The sequence below is a fragment of the Entelurus aequoreus genome, linkage group LG01 (assembly GCF_033978785.1).
Source record: "Entelurus aequoreus isolate RoL-2023_Sb linkage group LG01, RoL_Eaeq_v1.1, whole genome shotgun sequence".
Taxonomy (NCBI): domain Eukaryota; kingdom Metazoa; phylum Chordata; class Actinopteri; order Syngnathiformes; family Syngnathidae; genus Entelurus; species Entelurus aequoreus.
The window spans coordinates 88,339,772-88,357,787 of NC_084731.1; the positions used below are offsets into that span (position 1 = coordinate 88,339,772).

The 18,016-nt window shown below is 42.5% G+C and overlaps 1 protein-coding gene across 2 annotated transcripts in view; it reads right to left on the reverse strand.

The window, feature by feature from the left end:
* Positions 1 to 5,483: 5,483 nt before the first annotated feature.
* Positions 5,484 to 18,016, reverse strand: part of LOC133658521 (radixin) — a 30,045-nt gene continuing 17,512 nt past the window's right edge. Inside the window, exons 3-15 of one of the 2 annotated variants that reach the window (XM_062060656.1) lie at positions 15,599 to 15,682; positions 15,402 to 15,497; positions 15,159 to 15,281; positions 14,554 to 14,705; positions 14,403 to 14,486; positions 14,080 to 14,226; positions 13,894 to 13,990; positions 13,613 to 13,776; positions 12,202 to 12,332; positions 9,644 to 9,804; positions 9,479 to 9,571; positions 9,161 to 9,397; positions 5,484 to 7,082 (exon numbers count right to left, since the gene is read on the reverse strand). In XM_062060656.1, the coding sequence (XP_061916640.1) occupies positions 6,918 to 7,082; positions 9,161 to 9,397; positions 9,479 to 9,571; positions 9,644 to 9,804; positions 12,202 to 12,332; positions 13,613 to 13,776; positions 13,894 to 13,990; positions 14,080 to 14,226; positions 14,403 to 14,486; positions 14,554 to 14,705; positions 15,159 to 15,281; positions 15,402 to 15,497; positions 15,599 to 15,682 (1,734 nt within the window). In that variant the 3' untranslated portion in view covers positions 5,484 to 6,917. Of the gene's footprint in view, positions 7,083 to 9,160; positions 9,398 to 9,478; positions 9,572 to 9,643; positions 9,805 to 12,201; positions 12,333 to 13,612; positions 13,777 to 13,893; positions 13,991 to 14,079; positions 14,227 to 14,402; positions 14,487 to 14,553; positions 14,706 to 15,158; positions 15,282 to 15,401; positions 15,498 to 15,598; positions 15,683 to 18,016 lie in introns of those variants that run through there. The other variant, XM_062060664.1, reaches the window with a different exon arrangement.

Sequence of the window (18,016 nt, forward strand, 5' to 3'; positions counted from 1 at the left end):
ACCGTACATGCATCTTTCAGTCTATAACGACCCGATCCATCCACATCCAGAATTGTCTGTCGGTCGTATGTGATCACAGAGTGTTCACGCTTTGAGCCAGCTATGAAATTGACAGAAATGACGGGTGTTTTTTGCCAAATCGCTCTACACTCCCAAGAGCGTCACCGAGCTGCTGCATAGCAATGCGCCGCCATCTTGGTCTCTGTAAAACATATCTATGCAATATTTTGACCAAAGAACCACCATTACATCTTATGTAGACCACAGGGAAGTGTTTTAATTTAGGAAAAAAAGTCATATGACCTATTTATCCATCCATCCATTTTCTACCTCTCACGATACGAAGGTCATGAGTTCGATTCTGCACTTGGGATCTTTCTGTGTGGAGTTTGCATCTTCTCCCCGTGACTGTGTGGGTTCCCTCCGGGTACTCCGGCTTCCTCCCACCTCCAAAGACATGCACCTGGGGATAGGTTGATTGGCAACACTAAATTGGCCCTAGTGTCTGAATGTGAGTGTGAATGTTGTCTGTATATCGGTTTTGGCCCTGCGATGAGGTGGCGACTTGTCCAGGGTGTACCCCGCCTTCCGCCCGATTGTAGCTGAGATAGGCTCCAGCACCCCCCGCAACCCTGAAGGGAATAAGCGGTAGAAAATGGATGGATGACCTGTTTAATTTAATAACATTTTTGTATATGGCACGGCGGCCCTTATTATAAGTGTTATTACTAAGGGCATCTTAGAATTGACGACTTTTCTGATCTGACTACGAACCTCGCCTTACAATCGTCGGACGAAGGTGAGTTGAGTACTTGAGTACGGCCCACCGTGTACAGCAGGTGTGTTGGGAGGACATTCTGAGATGGAGAACGCAGGGCCCCTTGAATTGCGCCACCATAAGACCAGGAGTCCAGGAGACTGATATCAGCCTTGGTGGGATCCGCAGGTGCCAAAATGCACAGTCATCGGACACGGTGCTACCACCGTGCTAGAAGTGTAGCTTGGACCAGTTGGTTCATGCAGGAGGAGGCCTCCCTCACTGCTTCTCTCTGGCAAGAGAGAAACGGTTTGTTTATCTGTGTGTTCTAGCTTTCTTCTTTGAGGTGGAAAAAGTTGCAAATGTTTAAAAGGTGCTTAATTATTATCACCAAATCTAAGGAAGTAGAGGAGTTTGTGTGCCCAATGAGCTTAAGAGCTACAGTATGTTGTCTGGCGGCCACCGGGGGCCCCTCTGGAGCCAGGCCCAGAGGTGGGATCGATGACGAGCGCATGGTGGCCGGCCTGTCCCCATGGGGACCAGCCGGGCACAGCCCAAAGAGGCAACGTGGGCCCCACCTCCAATGGGCTGACCACTGGAGGGGGCATAGAGGTCAAGTCCATTGTGAGCTGGGCGGCACCAGGTAGGAGGCCTTTGGCAGTCCTATCCTCGGCTACAGAAGCTAGCTCTTGGGATATGGAACGTCACCTCGCTAGGGAGGAAGGAGCCTGAACTGGTGCGCGAAAAGAAGTCCCGACTGGATCTGGTTCGACTCACAGCCAGGGCTCTGGAACCAGTCCTCTCGAGAAGGGCTGGACTCTCTTCCACTCTGGCCTTGCAAGCAGTGAGAGGTGACGGGCTGGGTAGGCAATTATTGGAGCCCCCTGGCTTAGAGCCTTTACGTTGGAGTTGACCCAGTAGACGAGAGGCCAGCTCCGCGCTCACGCACCAAACTAGCTAAGAGTAACAATCCTTTTTGGATTTCCTCTCCAGTACTGTCCACAGGTGATACCAGAGTTCTGCTGGGGGACTTCAACGCTCCCATTGGCAACGACAATGAAACTTGGAGAGGCGTGATTGGGAGGCACGGCCGCCGGATCTGAACCTGAGTGGTGTTTTTTTATTGGACTTCTGTGCTTGTCAAGGATTATTCATAACAAACACAATGTTCAAACATAAGGGTGTCCATATGTGCACTTGGCACCAGGACGCCCTGGGCCACAGTTCGATGATCAACTTTGTGGTTGTGTAATCGGATTTGCGGTCTCATGTTTTGGACACTCGGGCGAAGAGAAGAGCTGAGCTGTCAACTGATCACCCCCTGGTGATGAGTTGGCTCTACGGTGGGGGAGGATGCCGGTCATTGTGAGGGTTGGCTTTGAATGTCTAGCAAAGTCTCCTGTTAGGTAGAGTTTCAATTACCACCCCCATAAGAACTTTCAACATGTCACGAAGGAGGCGCTGGACATTGAGGCCTAATGGACCATGTTCAGTAAGGCAGCTGATTGGAGCTGTGGCTGCAGGGTAGTTGGTGCCTGTTGTTGCGGTAATTCCAGAACCCACTGGTTGTGAGGGATGCAGTCAAACTGAAGAAGGAGTCCTATTGGATCCTTTTAGCTCATGAGACCCCGGAGACAGCGGACAAGTAGGGGGGAGGATGCCGGTCAGACCTGGCAGGCTCAAACGCATTGTGAGGGTTTGCTGGGAATATCTAGCAGGGTCTCCTGTTAGAGAGTTTCGATTCCCATCTCCAGAAAAACTTGGAACATGTCACAAGGATTGTGCTGGACATTGAGGCCTAATGGACCATGTTTCGTTCCTCTATTGTCCAGGCGGTCTATTGGAACTGTGGCTACAAGGTGTTTGGTGCCTATTGTGGCAGCAATTCCAGAACCCGTTGGTTGGGGTGCCTGAAGGGTGCTGAAGAAAGAGTCCTATCGGTTACTTTTGGCTCATGGGACCCCGCAGGCAGTGGACAGGTACCGACAGGCCAAGCGGTGTGCTGCTTTGGCGATCACAAAGGCAAAAACTCGGACATGGGAGGACTTCGGGGAAACCATGGAAAACGACTTCCGGACGACTTCGAAGCCATTTTGGATTATTATCTGCCGCCTTAGGAGGGGAAAGCAGTGCACTGTTAACACTGTGTATGGTGGAAATGGTGTGCTGCTGACTTAAACTCGGGAAGTTGTCGATCGATAGAGGGAATACTTTGAAGACCTCCTCAATCTCAAATACACATCTTCCTGTGAGAAAGCAGTGCTGGGTAATCTGTGGTGGGCTCTCCCATTTCTGGGGCTGAGGTTCCCGAGGTAGTTAAAAGGCTCCTCGGTGGCATGAGATTCGCCTGTGGAGGTCATTTCTCAATATGAAGTCCAAAGAGCTGTCACTATCAGTGAAGCAAGCCATCACTAGACTGAAAAATCACAACAAACAAATCAGAGAGATAGCAAAAACTTTAGGTGTGGCCTAATCAACCGTTTGGTACATTCTTAAAAACAGAGAACACACTGGTGAGCTCAGCAACACCAAAAGACCTGGAAGACCATGGTGTGGTGGATGACAGACAAATATTTTCCCTTGTCAAGAAAAAACCCTTCACAACAATTGGCCAGATGAAGAAAACTCTCCAGGAGGTAGGTGTATCTGTGTCCAAGTCAACAATCAAGAGACAACTTCACCAGAGGAAATACACAGGTTTCGTCACAAGGTATAGACCATTGGTGAGCCTCAAAACAGGAAGGCCAGATTAGAGTCTGCCAAGAAACATCTAAAAGAGCCTGTGCAGTTCTGGAACAACATCTTATGGACAGATGAGACAAAGATCAACTTGTACCAGAATGATAGAAAGAAGAGTATGGAGAAGGGAAGGAACTGCTCAAGATCCAAAGCATACCACCTCATCAGTGAAGCATGGTGGTGGTAGTGTAGTGGCATGGGCACGCATGGCTGCCAGTGGAACATGATATTTTATATCTATTGATGATGTGACAGCTGACAAAAGCAGCGGAATTAATTGTGAAGTGTTATGGGCAATATTATTTGCTCATTCAGCCAAATGCTTCAAAACTCATTGGACGGCGCTTCACAATGCAGATGGACAATGGCCCGAAGCATACTGCGAAAGCAACCAAAGAGTTTTTTAAGGCGAAGAAGTGGAATGTTCTGCAATGGCCAAGTCAATCACCTGACCTTAATCCAATTGAGCATGCATTTCACTTGCTGAAGACAAAACTGAAAGGAAAATGCCCAAAGAACAAGCAGGAACTGAAGACAGCTGCAGCAGAGGTTTGGCAGAGCATCACCAGGGACGAAACCTAGCGTCTGGTGATGTCTATGGGTTCCAGACTTCAGGCTGTCATTGACTGCAAATGATTTGCAACAAAGTATCAAAAAGTGACAATTTGATTTATGATTGTTCTTTTGTCCAATTACTTTTGGTCCCTTAAAAAGTGGATGGCACATATCAAATGTGACGTAATTCCTACATCGTTCACCTGATTTGGATGTAAATACCCTCAAATTAAAGCTCAAAGTCTGCACTTAAAGCACATGTGATGTTGTACAGAGCTGGAACACCGAAAATGGTGTTAAAGTCCAAATATTTATGGACCTAACTGTATGAAGTGCTTTAGCTGTTCCGTTTTGATGTCATGTTTACTGTATACACTTTCAAGTTGTTTGAGTGTGTTATGATAATTTGAAAAATATGCTGTTCAACGGGCAGCACGGTGGCAGAGGGGTTAGTGCGTCTGCCTCACAATACGAAGGTCCTGAGTAGTCCTGGGTTCAATCCAGGGCTCGGAATCTTTCTGTGTGGAGTTTGCATGTTCTCCCCGTGACTGCGTGGGTTCCCTCCGGGTACTCCGGCTTCCTCCCACCTCCAAAGACATGCAACTGGCGATAGGTTGATTGGCAACACTAAATTGGCCCTAGTGTGTGAATGTGAGTGTGAATGTTGTCTGTATCTGTGTTGGCCCTGCGATGAAGTGGCGACTTGTCCAGGGTGTACCCCGCCTTCCGCCCGATTGTAGCTGAGATAGGCTCCAGTGCCCCCCGCGACCCCAAAAGGGATAAGCGGTAGAAGATGGATGGATGCTGTTCAACTAGAAATTTGATATATATTTTGTGAAAGCTTTGTTAGAAGTCATTGTAAATACTATAATGCAAACATTAAGCTGTATTATTCTGACCTCTTTCAGGTCAAGTTTACTTTTATTTTCCTTGATTTATTTGGATTCTCCTTCCTTGGACTGGACCCTACAATTGCAGATTTTCCCACAGTTGGAAGGCAGGCTAACCCAGAACCGACAAGCTGATGGTTGGGTCACAGAGACACACAACACTAAGACACAGACCTACAAACAAAAAGGACATTCTGACTATATATTTTTTATTGTATATTTGTATTTGTTGTTATGGTGAACAGTTCAACATTTAAAATATTTGCAATTAAATGCTAATTGTTCAAATCCTGTGTACGCCTCCATACATTGTTGCGTCTCCTAGGCTTCGACGAACCAAGAATCATTCTGATCAGGGACAAATTATCCTTCCGTTCAAACATTCCAGATGAAGGCTATTACACTGCCTCACCTATAATCAAAAAGGGTACAATATATCACTATAAGTATTACAATTCCATACACTTTCCTTTTTCATATATTAGGAGCCAGTAGCGCTGTTATTTTATCCTAAATAGCAAAATGAAGGGTTGGTGCATTAATGAAATTTAAAATATTTTATTGGTAATCCAGCAAACCATATCTTACAATCTTCTAACATAAACATATTGACTCTGAAAGGAATAACGGCACACTGTGACAGCTGGTGCCAGAACATCATATCATGGTGAGGCCAAAAAACATTTAACTGAAGCCTACTTTCATAAACCAACCTCGATACGATGAAAGTGATACGTGTTAACCATACGCGGGCTGGTTTAGGCTTTGTGAACGGAACTCAAAAAATGGCCTGGAAGCACATTACCATTTGTACCTACGATTGGCAAACATATTCATAAACAAAGGGCAGGCAAAGTGCTTTAAAAACCCTTTGACTATTAAAAATTCCTAACCTGCACCAGCTGTCCAGTTTTGCGTAACAAATACAACCATGAAAGCTTTGCTCTGTGCAATAAAAAGAAAACACATTATCTTCAAAGTTAATTCATTTTAAACATGCATCCTTATCCAATGCGCAGGGACGGTGTTCAACTTGAATTGAGACTTTAAAGGGATTTCTCACAATTCTTTGTAACAGGTAACATTTGAGCACACACCAGGTCCAAACGCAAACATTCCATCCAATGCAGTCGCCTTAAGCCATCTTGGACAACATTATGTCTTCAGTATATCTTCTTGTTTGTCTAAGGCCACCTCCTTTTTTTGGGGCGGGGGGGGGGAAAGGACATGCCAGAGGTAGATTTGATGTTTTCCGAGCTCCCCGGCCAGCTGCCACATTTCCACTTGCACACAAAGTGATGCAGACACACAAACGCTCCATAGTGACTGCACACCTAACACTGGGATGCAACGAGCAACACTTTCCAGCTGCGTGTGTAACATACTTTCCCTTTGTCACCTTTGCTACATTCATCCATCGACACCTGACAGGTGACAGGTCAGGTGTCTCTTTTCCCAACAAAAAATATTTCACATGTCTAGAAATCCAGTTTGAACGTAAATACTACTCAACTTTTTTTACATCATTGACCTCAGCTATATGAGCTTTAGGAGACAACACTGGTCGCATTTAATAATCAATATAACATTCCCGAAGTAATTAGACTCCCTAATCGCCGGGTTTGCTTGATTTAGCCTCAGCATTTGGGGCAGGCAACTAAAAACAAGCGATAAAATGAAAGAAAAAGCAAAAGGAACTTAAAACAAAAAGAGGGCAGGCAATCTTGAAGGAGACGTGCACTCAAGCTCAAGTAAGCGATGTCATTTTTTCTTTTTGCCTACACTGTCTTCCCACACGTAATCTGAGTTCCACATTGAAATTCTTCTGCAGGGCATGAGAAATACAACTTTGGCAAGCAGGGGATGACGTTGGGTTTGGGTCTGAGGGGACGAAAAGGGCAGCGGCATCAATTGTCCATTAAAAAAAGTGTGCGGCTGTTCAGGAGAAAAGTAGAAGGCGGGGCAAAGAGGTCTATTCACATTGACTCAAACTCATCGATGCGCTGCTTTGTGTTGCCTTGTCGGATCTGACGCAGCGTTTTGTACTTGTCTCGACCCGCTTTGACATTCTCGGCGTGCAGGACATCGTTCTGGGTCTTCTTGGTTTCGTCTCTGGCTTCCGCCAACTCCGAACTCAAAGTCTTTAGAACACAAGAAGAAGCAGAGTTTATTTTGGATGCAAATATGAGCATAATGTTAAACATGTACATAAAGTGAAACATGTTTACGTTGCTGACTGATGTTGACATGAGCAGAGGTCGTCATTAAAGGGGAACAGCACTTTTTGGGGGGAATTTTATCTAGCATTCACAATCCTTATGGGGGACAAGAACACATGCTTTGTTTTATCTGCATTCTAATTTGTAATAATCGTCTAGTTCTAGGTGGCTAGCAATGCTGCTAATGGGAACAATACATTCTGCGTCTAAATCACTCTGAAAATGCATCCAAAAACCACCAACAATTCTTAATTTACAATACGTAACCTGTATAATCAAGCTGTGGCAACATTGTTATTATTATTAACACATCGCCTTGCGACGGCATTAGCCGTAAATTAGCTTCTGCGTCAGCACTTGAATCGCTTTCGAGTTTGTAATGCACAACACAATAGGACACCAATCTAGGACACCAATCTATACTGACTGAAAAACATGAACAATCATATTACAGTATCTGTAAAAAATTAGCTCACATTTCATGTTTTGTTTGTACACAGCTAACTCAAAAGTGTATGTAGTTGTAATAACAAGCATGATGCGCTGCATGTATCATGATTAATTTTATGGTGACTTACTCGTTGGACATTTGTCCGTTTGGTCAATCTGGCTGGGGACGTTTTTTTTCCAGTTGATTTTGGGTAAGCACTCCATTTCTCTCGGCATAGCTTGGCTCCAAGCTCCGTATTTACAACACCAAGTCACGACAGTCCTGACTCTTTTGGCTTCCGTCTGCTCCAACCTTTCACCCTTTCTTCGTGCTCCCTACGCTTCTATAACCAGCAGTTAATCATCCGTATGTTCAGCTTCGAAAATATAAGGTTGTGAATCCTCATTTGTCCAAATATAGCCATCTTTGTTGTCTATTATCAAGTCTGCCGTGATGTGTTTCCTGAGATAAATGTGCCTAAGAAAGAAGTAATTTACAGTAAATATTACTACACGTATCGTTATCAACGTGTCTGTCACTACATTAATGATATACTTGCATGTGTATAAAACATTGGAGGGTTTTAAAGTGGTTTAAGAGGGCTTTGAAGGCTACAATGGTGACAACTCCCATTAGCCGCATGTTGCATTCTAAACATTTTTTCAATGTTTAAAATCATAAAAAAAGGCATAAGTTCTTGTCTCTCAAAATGATTGTGAGTGATAGGCAAAATTCTACAAAAAAAGTGCAGTTAACCTTTAAGCGAAACCAAACTAGCCATCGCTTGCACATTTACTTGCATTACAAAACTTGGTGTAAATAAAATATTTTTTAACCTAAATACACACATGGTAGAAACAATGTTAACACAATTAAGATTGTTTCTACCATGTGTGTATTTTTATTCAGATTCTTCAGTTTTCATACTATATGGTAATATTTTATCTAACAGCTGTTATGCTAAAATAATGTTTTAATACATGTGCAAATATTTCTTCTAATGTGTAAAAAATGTAATTGGTTGCATTGTGTTAGTAGCTGTGGCCGACCTTCAGCTGGAACTAATCAATGCGGTACAACAAATCTTGATCCGAAACCAGAGAAGAGATTTCAGAGGTGGACTGTGTTACCCCTGAATGAGTAATATACACACAGGAAATAATTACTACAAGCTGACCAATTACAGCCTTTAAGGGCTGGGGCTGTGTTTGTAGGGGGAGGAGTGAGCCAGTGTAGCATATGCTAATCGACCAGACACTGAACTCCTAACTCAACTTGGCAAAATGCGCACTTGAGGTCTGCTGTGGCAGAATCCAGGTTAGTACTGCAAGGCTTTAATTTTGAAGCCTATTTTGCACTGAACAGGAAGTCAAAGCGTGCACGTTTTAATGCTGTGTAACTAGGCCGTAGCTTAGTTGTAGTTTCCCTATGCTTAGCGATAATGACACGTTTGGCATGAGTCTGAAATTCCGACAAAAGCGGTTAACCATATATGTCGACATTGACTTAAGTGGGCAATTTTTAGAAATAATAAGATCACTTTGGAGCTACACCTTTGTAGACTGGATACCTGTAACTGCTTCTTGACCCGCTCGTTCTTCTGTGCTTCAGTGACGCGAGCTTCCTCACTGCGCAGATCCAGCTGGCTGACGCCCTCGTTGGAAAGCTCGGCACTAGCTTCGGCGTGGTTCTCATCCTGCTCGTCATGCTCGCTCTCAGAGTGGCCGCCCAGAGGGGTTGGCATAGGGGTTATGGCGGTCTTCAGCTCCTCTTTGGTCTTCTCCAGATCCTCCTGGGCTGACATAGCCTGTGAAAGAAGAAAACAAAGAACTAAGGCCATGCAGTCGGTGTGTGTGTGTGTGGATTCAGTAAGTAAGGTGGGCTGCACCTTGTGCTGCCATTCTGTGGCTTCATCTTCTTTCTTCTTCTTGGCGTCCTCAAGGAGAGCAATCTTGGCTGTAAACTCGGCAAGCTCAGCAGCCTGATATTAAAAGAGTCACATGTCTTTGTTTCTTTAGTAACAAAGAAAGAAGAGTCTGGAGGAAGCACACACCAGTTGTTCTTGGTTCTTCTGCTGGTCCGCAGCCTGTTTGGCCAACTCGCTTTTAGCCTCCTCAGCTGCTTGTCTTTCCTTCTCCAACTTCTCGGCCTCTTCTCGTGCTTTCTTACGCTCTTGCTCCAACTCCAAGGCCCTACGAGTCTGCTCCTCAAGCTCTGAGAACACACAAACACACATTTGCAAGAAATAGTTAATGGATGATTTTCAACATTTTAAATATTTCATTGTAAATGTAGAAACCCGCCACAAATAAATGCATTGTTACTCAGCTGCTTAAACACATCTCGTCTGCCTGAGAATAAGACAACGTTGCAGGAAGGATGTGTTGCCAACTTAGCAACTTTGCCAATATATTTAGCGAGTAGCGACAAATCCAGCATCCTTTTCAATTTTCATTGAACACCTTTAAAGACGATAATCTGACAGCGCATATCTCTCTTCTCAATGAGGAGTAGGCGTTGCTGTGGGTCCCATTACTACTACCTAAGACTATGCTCACAGTGCAAGAAAAATTCTAATGTTTTGAACAGTACAATTAAATTTTTTTTCAAATCCTCTTACGTATGTGGATATAAATCAGATATGTGGCCGTTCTGGCTGTAGTTTGAAGTCCACCCATTCATTCATCCATCCATTTTGTACCGCTTGTCCCTCTTGGGGTCGTTGGGGGGCTGGTGCCTATCCCAACTGCATCCGGGCAGAAGGGAGGGTACACTTTGGACAAGTTACCACCTCATCGCAGGGCCAACACAGATAGACAAGCATTCACACTTATGTTCACACACTATAGCCAATTTAGTGTTGCCAATCAGCCTATGCATAGGTGCATGTCTTTGGAGGTGGAAGGAAGCCGGAGTACTCGGAGGGAACCCATGCTGTCATAAGCAGAACATGCAAACTCCACACAAAGATCCCAAAACTTATTGTGAGGCACACGCACTAACCAATGTACCACCGTGCTGACCCGCAGTCTGGAGTCAAAAGTCAAAACTCTTTGCAAAAATAGACAGGCAAAAAGTAAACGCAGGACAATAAAGCAGAAAACAGTCTTTGGTGAAAATATATTTTAGAAGTAGGGATGAGTACCTTTCACATTTAAATCAATAATAGTCCCATGTAGCAGTATTCCTCACAGAGAAAGTGTTTCAGAGGTGTGCTGTACAACCTCTGGTACCTGGGAATAGAGGTACTCAACGCTACCAATTTTTAGGTACTTGTGTGTGTTCATGCGTTTTTTAAATGTTAATCGTTTATTTGTAAACTCTAATGTTTTTATGTAACATTTAAATTGAGCTGATTATGATAACTGTCGTCTAGTATCTCTTATATCTTGTTTTATAAAATTTTTGAGTTTCGTTTGCATATATTACATAATACTTTGCATGCAGTGACATTTCCAAGACGTTAGATAGCAGTAGTATATGGGCTACTGCGGCTCTGGGCTTAAAATGAATGTGCCAGTCTTGCTTTAGCCCTCCAAAGTGTTTGTACTGGAAGCTGTTTTGATTGTCATGTTTATCTTAGTTTTACTTTTGAACACTAAACTTAGGTGTTGAAACTGCCAGGCAAAAACACTGTTGCTAAGCAGTAGAAAATATGTGGCACATCCAATATAAATTTACATCTAGCTATCACATTTTAATAAGTGAAGCCTCACTAGACGTTTGAGCGTTTATCAGGCAAGCTTGGTTTGTTGGCATAGACAATTGGAAGTCCCCTGAAGTGCTGCTTGAGTGCACCGGTACAGAGTCTGCAACGTGACGGCTTGTGCAACAAAAGGTTGAATTTTTTTTGTGAATCGGTACCCATCCCTATTTACAAGTGATTAAAATATGGGAGGACTTCCGTCAATGTCTCACCACTCTGTCTCCGAGCCCAAGCCCAAACACACCTAAGTACAGACACTGCAACAAGTGCACCACTGCCCCACAAACTACCATTGTAAAATTGTTGTCCTCTTCCTTAATCTCCTTAGTGAAATAATAAATGCAGACGCCGGTTGCACAAACTCCTTGAAATTGCCAAAAGTGTGCCAGGACTGACAGCTACATGAAAATGTTTACTTCTGTAAAAATGGCTCCAAGTGGGACATCATGTTTTGTGCACATGTGCATCATTCTGTGCACATTAAACATACATAAAAGTCACATTTATGTTTTAGTAACGTGAACGAATACATAAAATGATCGGATTTATCAAAAAATCTGAATTGGGCATCATACCCTGCAGTGTGAACGTAGCCTAAAAGCACTCACAGGGCCGCGCCGTTTTGCTTGTGACATAAAAAAAATAACTTTTCAAGTTTTTGCTCACTGTCTATCACAGCATCCATAAAAATTACATGCACATGCATCATGGTCAGTTATGCAAATTAAAAAGTAATATAGCAGCTAACAGCCCACCACCATAAATATATTGCACTCCTGTGGAAAATCTTCCATAAATGTTAATGACATGTGCAAATAACAGCATCCCAACTTGTTGGCAATTGGCCAACAATTTGCATGCTTTCATGCTGTGAAAAAAAATAGACCCCAGGAAAACGTAAGTACCTTTTTGTGCTCTCATTGTCTGCTCTTCAATTTGTCTCAGCCTCTCCATAAGTTCGTCCTTCTCGTGCTCGATCCTCTCTTTCTCCTTCTCTGCAGCCTCTCGCTTCTTTTTCTCGTTCTCCAGTTGGGCCCTGACACAGTTAACACATTTTACAAAGACACATCCTTGTCTTCTGTGTCCGGAGTAGCCAGCATCACGCTGACTGACTACAGGATATTGACTGTACTAGGTGTCCGACTACAACATTTTCACTTCTGATACCATACTAATATTAGAACATTGAGTATTGGTCGATACCTATATTGATTTGATACAATAACAACACAAATCATACACACTTTTATTTTTTGTAGTGTGGAATGTGAAAATTATCAAATGAAATTACCCATAAAACAATAATCAGTGCAAAAAATACTAACCTATTTATTATTAACTATGAAATTACCCACAAAACAATCAGTGTAAAATATACTAACCTATGTATTATTAACTATCAGGACTTATGCTGTTTTGAAGTTGAAGTGACGTCCCACTGGCGTGAGTTTTCCTTGCCCGTATGTGGGCTCTGTACCGAGGATGTCGTTGTGGCTTGTACAGCCCTTTGACACACTTGTGATTTAGGGCTATATAAATAAACATTGATTGATTGAAGTGAAGCGGTAATAGTTTTTGGCGACACCTAGTGGCCACAACAATTAATTAGAACAAGTTTCTGATACAGTAAGTTGAATGATGCAGACACATTTCTTACTGGATACTTTCTCATAGGGTTGCAAGATTATGGCCAAAATAATACACACACCCACACAATAATGAAATCACAAATGTTCATTATATTAGGTAAATCAGTGTTAAAATTTTATTTCAAATTCATTATTCCCAATAATTTACTTTCTAATAAAAATGATTTCTAATTCATTATTCCTAATAATTTACTTTCTAATATGTTTCTGCTTTGAATACTTAATGCCTATGCAACTATAATTATTTGATGCTTGCACATAGTGTTTTAGACTGCAATATTGTTCAATTTAGAACACGGATTACAACCTGTGTGCTTAGTTGTTGTATAGCTACTAGCTCCTGGTAGCCTATAACCTACCATTTTATTTTTTTGTAAATAACTTCACTAAAATACAAGACCAATCATTGTATGCTTATTGGAGGACCTTTAGATGTTAACTAGATGTCCAGCTTTGCACAAGTTAACACGCTGCAGGACTGCTTGTATTGGAGAATTTAGATGAAAGCCGATATAATCTGATACTTGTTTTTATTTATATCACCTCCAGACCGTACAGCCGTAGACCCTTCCTTCCCTCTATTGATGAAGATATTATTAACGGCAGCTACTTCTCCAGCTACAAATTCAGGCAATCTGTTCAATTCTACATGTGTACATTTAAATACCTCTCCATCTGCTTGTGGTGCTTCTCCTCTCGAGCCTGAGCCTTCATCTGCTGCACCTCAATGGTGTCAGGCTTTCTCCTCCTCATGTACAGCTCATGGTTACCCATACACAACGCCAAAATGCGTTTGTTGATGCGTAGTCGAGGAGCGTAAAACACAAAGTCCTGCAGGACACGCACTGCTTACTTTATGTGATGCTGCTGATAATTCTGCGGTTTGTGCATTGTATCCATTTAATTCAAGATTACTATAATATTAACAAAACTACACAAGACACTCACGGGTGCTTTCTTGTCAATGGGTTTGATAACAAACTTCTTGTCGTTGAAAGAGATGTTTCGAATCTCACTCCAGGGGAAGCCAATCTTTGGAGTCAACCTGCAAACAAAGGATGCACAACAGACATAAGATGTTATGTAGCCTATTAAAATAACTTGATTCAATAAGGATTCTAATGAGTCACTCACTTATCTTCGTGCTCATAGATGTTAAGACCGAGTGCATCCACGCCCAGCCACAACTGTGTGCCCTTTTTGTTTTTAATTTCAAAGTAGTTGACTCCGTACATCTCCAAGTCCTGGGCAATTTTTAAATACTCCATAATAGAGTCCTCCCTGGTGATAAAAAATGGTAGCATACATACACGTACACAACAAAATCACACATTCCAATAGGACTGGGTCAACACTCTAAAAACATGTTTTGGTTCACAAACTTGTACGTGTACTTGTTGTACATGATACAACAAGTCCAAACAAACCACACATGCTCTTTTATCTGGATCACACACCTGAGCATTCCCCTGTGTTCTTCATGCCATGTCTGGATTCTGTCCTCCCACTGCTCCTTGGTTAGTTTGTGCTGCTCCAGGACTCTGCATGTACACAAAAATATTAGCTGATAAAATGCGGACCACGTATGTTAAAAAATGTGGTATGTACCTCTGAGGCAGCAGTCGGTCGTGTGTGAGGTATCCAGGCTTGTGAACATCCTTGGCGTAGTCTCCATATTTGGCCTGCACTGCGTATGAGGCAAGTAACACTGCTGTTTCCGGGGGACAGTAGTTCTCATCATTCAGGATGGCCTCTTTCACCTTGAAGAAAATAAAACTTAGCTTTATATTTCTTTATGCTTCAACAAACTGAAAGCATAATTATGAATAGGAGTGTCAATTTATCACTTTAATTGTGAATAGTCATATTTAGCACAATATATTTTTAATTGCGTTATCACTTTTTTGGGGGGGGGGTTTAAGTCCTACTTCATAAAGCCACTTTCTTTTGTATATATTTAGTTATATATCTGCCACAATAATGTAATGAATTTAATGAAAATATCTCAAATTGAGAGCGTCTCATTTTTTAGGTGGGATTAAAAAAAGAGATTAAGTCAATTTAAGATCATAATTAATTGCTCATTTTTAACCGCTTGACAGAACTATTGACAGATTTCACTCTGAAATTGGCATTTTGCTTTGTACACTTGAAGGTCAAACTGAAGTCCACCATTCCAGGTGAGATCCAATCCTCATTAGATCCAAGCTTACTTGAAGGAAAAAGAGTCTTTGGGTGATCTCCTGGATGAGCTCCTCTGAAACATCCTCAGGAAAGAACTTGGCTCTGAACTTAAACTGGAGTGGGTTCTCTTTCTTCACATCTTGCTGGGTAACCTGGACAACAAAAACATCATCCAGATATGAAGTGCTGAAGAAACTAGACTGACGAAGATATAGCCTAAGAAAGATGGCATTTTTCATTGTAGTGTCATAATAAAGCAGAGGTATACTGACCTTTTTATTGAGTTTGAGCCAAGTTATGTAACCCTTGCTGTCCACATATTGGAGGCCAAAGAACCAAACTTCCCGTAAGCCCACTGTCTTTACAACCTGATAAAAGATGTTGACAGAATGATCGCAATTGTTCATTTATTGAGGCCTACAGGATGCAACCATTATATGTGCGAAAAATACTTCATTTTCATTCTGACCTGATCAAAAAGCTGCTTTCCAGTGGTGTTTGGCTGAATGGCAAACTCCAACTCTGCATCCATGGTGGTCACACGAACATTGATCTGAAACAAACATTTCAGAGCTTATATTTGCACTTCTCCCATTTTATAAGATTTCAACTGTTAGATTTCATAGACCTTTACAAGCAAATACTAGCTAAAACTATTTGACTCCAGGACAGACCGATGTGTTTGTGTGTGTATATCTGTTTGGTGGCAAAACATATACTGTATTGCAGTACAGGACATCATGTACACCAGACAGACAGTGTTTTTTCCTTAGTTCAGAGACAATATTCCTAAAAGCGTTCTCCGGGGGGAATGGAATGTCTGTTCTATGCAAGGAATGTTTTGGCATCCTTGAGCTGAGTTAGGTAAACTAAGGAGACCAGAGAAGAGCAGAGCCCACCTTTAACGGCTTTGCGCTAGTAGGTCAGGGAGGGGAGTAAAGTCATTGGCTATTCTTGGTTAATGAGCAATGCTGGCAGCACAAACAAGAGCAGCTGAGGGCATGGGGAAGAAAGTGCTGACTTCTGACAATTGTGACTTCCTGCCTTTAACACATGTGCATGCACACCCACACACTGAACTGTGTGTTTCCTCTGAGGTGGTTAACAAGAATGAAAGCTGATAAAACGGAAATAAGAAGTGAGAAAAAAAAAATTGACAGCACTTTCATTAATGTGCCTAAACAAATAATTAGTGCTCGTCAACCCTTTGTTGTCCGGTGGGACTCGTAAAGCTTAATCCATGTCTGGACAATTACTTAAAGTAACACTTTGAACTGGGTGCTCAGTTCACAGAGAACCCTCAAAGGGCAGAGTGCATCTGCTTCATTTGTTTGATATACATGCAAATAGTTCTGTGATATTAGGATATTTAACGTACGATATAATTGTTTATTGTTTATGTGGTCATTTTAACGCCTGGGCTGTGGCTAATGCTGCTGCTTCACGTCACCTGAAATAACTTTACGGCTCTGATAAATTAATGCGTGCGAAAACCGGCAGGTGCATGGACGTCATGTAACAGACGCGGACGGAGATTACTCTGAACATTAAACCAAAAGGCCTGAAGAGGAATTGGTGCCAAAAGAAGGAACATGACCTCCTTTGTTTGGTTTTGGTTGGATTTTTTTTTTAAGTCAGACACCAACCGAACAACGGTAATCTACAAAACATGCCACCACAAATTGTTACTAGCAACTTCAACACGTCAAGTCTTTTCTATCACTTGTAGACAATGCATGGATAACAGTACATAAACAGTGTTAAGAAACAACAAAGTACTAACATCTCCTCAAAACCACTATCCCATTCAACCTAACAAACCCTATTTTGTCAGGAATACAAGCGGTAAAAATGGATGGATATTTGAGTTTTGTTACATAAAGACGCGATTGTCCTTGTGTCATGTTTTTTACGGGTGTGAATACAATCAAACCACTCAATATTTGGTCCGGAACAGAGTAAAACACACATATGAACGCAACCTTACCCAACGACAAGAGAGGACATATGCGGCTAGGTCTAAGAGAATGGTCCATGTTTCAAATAGGTTTAAGGTTTTATGCGACAAATGGTGAGCCATGTAGGATGTAAGGCTGAAACGACGCGTCGACGTAGTCGACGTCATCGGTTACGTAAATACGTCGACGCCGTTTTTGTGCGTCGACGCGTCGCATATTTACGTCACACTACCGTCATGGCGGAGCGCAAAGCAGACTGTGCGAGCGAGGGGGGAAAAATCACGCCAAAAGTGGTCAAAAGTGTGGGAGTATTTCAATACACAGCCTAATAATGTTGTTGTATGCACACTGTGTCGAGCGGAAATGGCCTATCATAGCAGCACAACGGCTATGAACGAACATTTGAAAAGAAAACCATCAACTAGTCAATCGTCCGCGCGAGTATACGTTGTCATCATTACACAAAAACATGAATGTGTCATTTGTATCTGCTAGGGGTGTAACGGTACGTGTTTTATATTGAACCGTTTCGGTACGGGGCTTTCGGTTCGGTACGGGGGTGTACCGAACGAGTTTCTAAGCTAAAGCTAACTTTAGCTGCTAAAGTGTTAACAAGCTGCTTCGCTCCTTCTGCGGCTGCCTCTGTCTCAGCACGCAGCATTGTCCCACCCACACAACCATCTGATTGGTACACACAAAGAGTTATACAAAGCGTTATCAGCCAATCAGCAGTGCGTATTCAAAACGTTACCAGCCAATCAGCAGTGTGTATTCAGAGCGCATGTAGTCAGCGCTTCAGCGTGGAGCAGATAGGTGTTTAGCAGGTGAGCATCAGGCAGCGGACTCTCCCCAAATGATAATAAACACCTCCCAGTCAACTACTAGTAACATGACTATGAGCTAGGGATGGGCGATACCACACTTTTAGG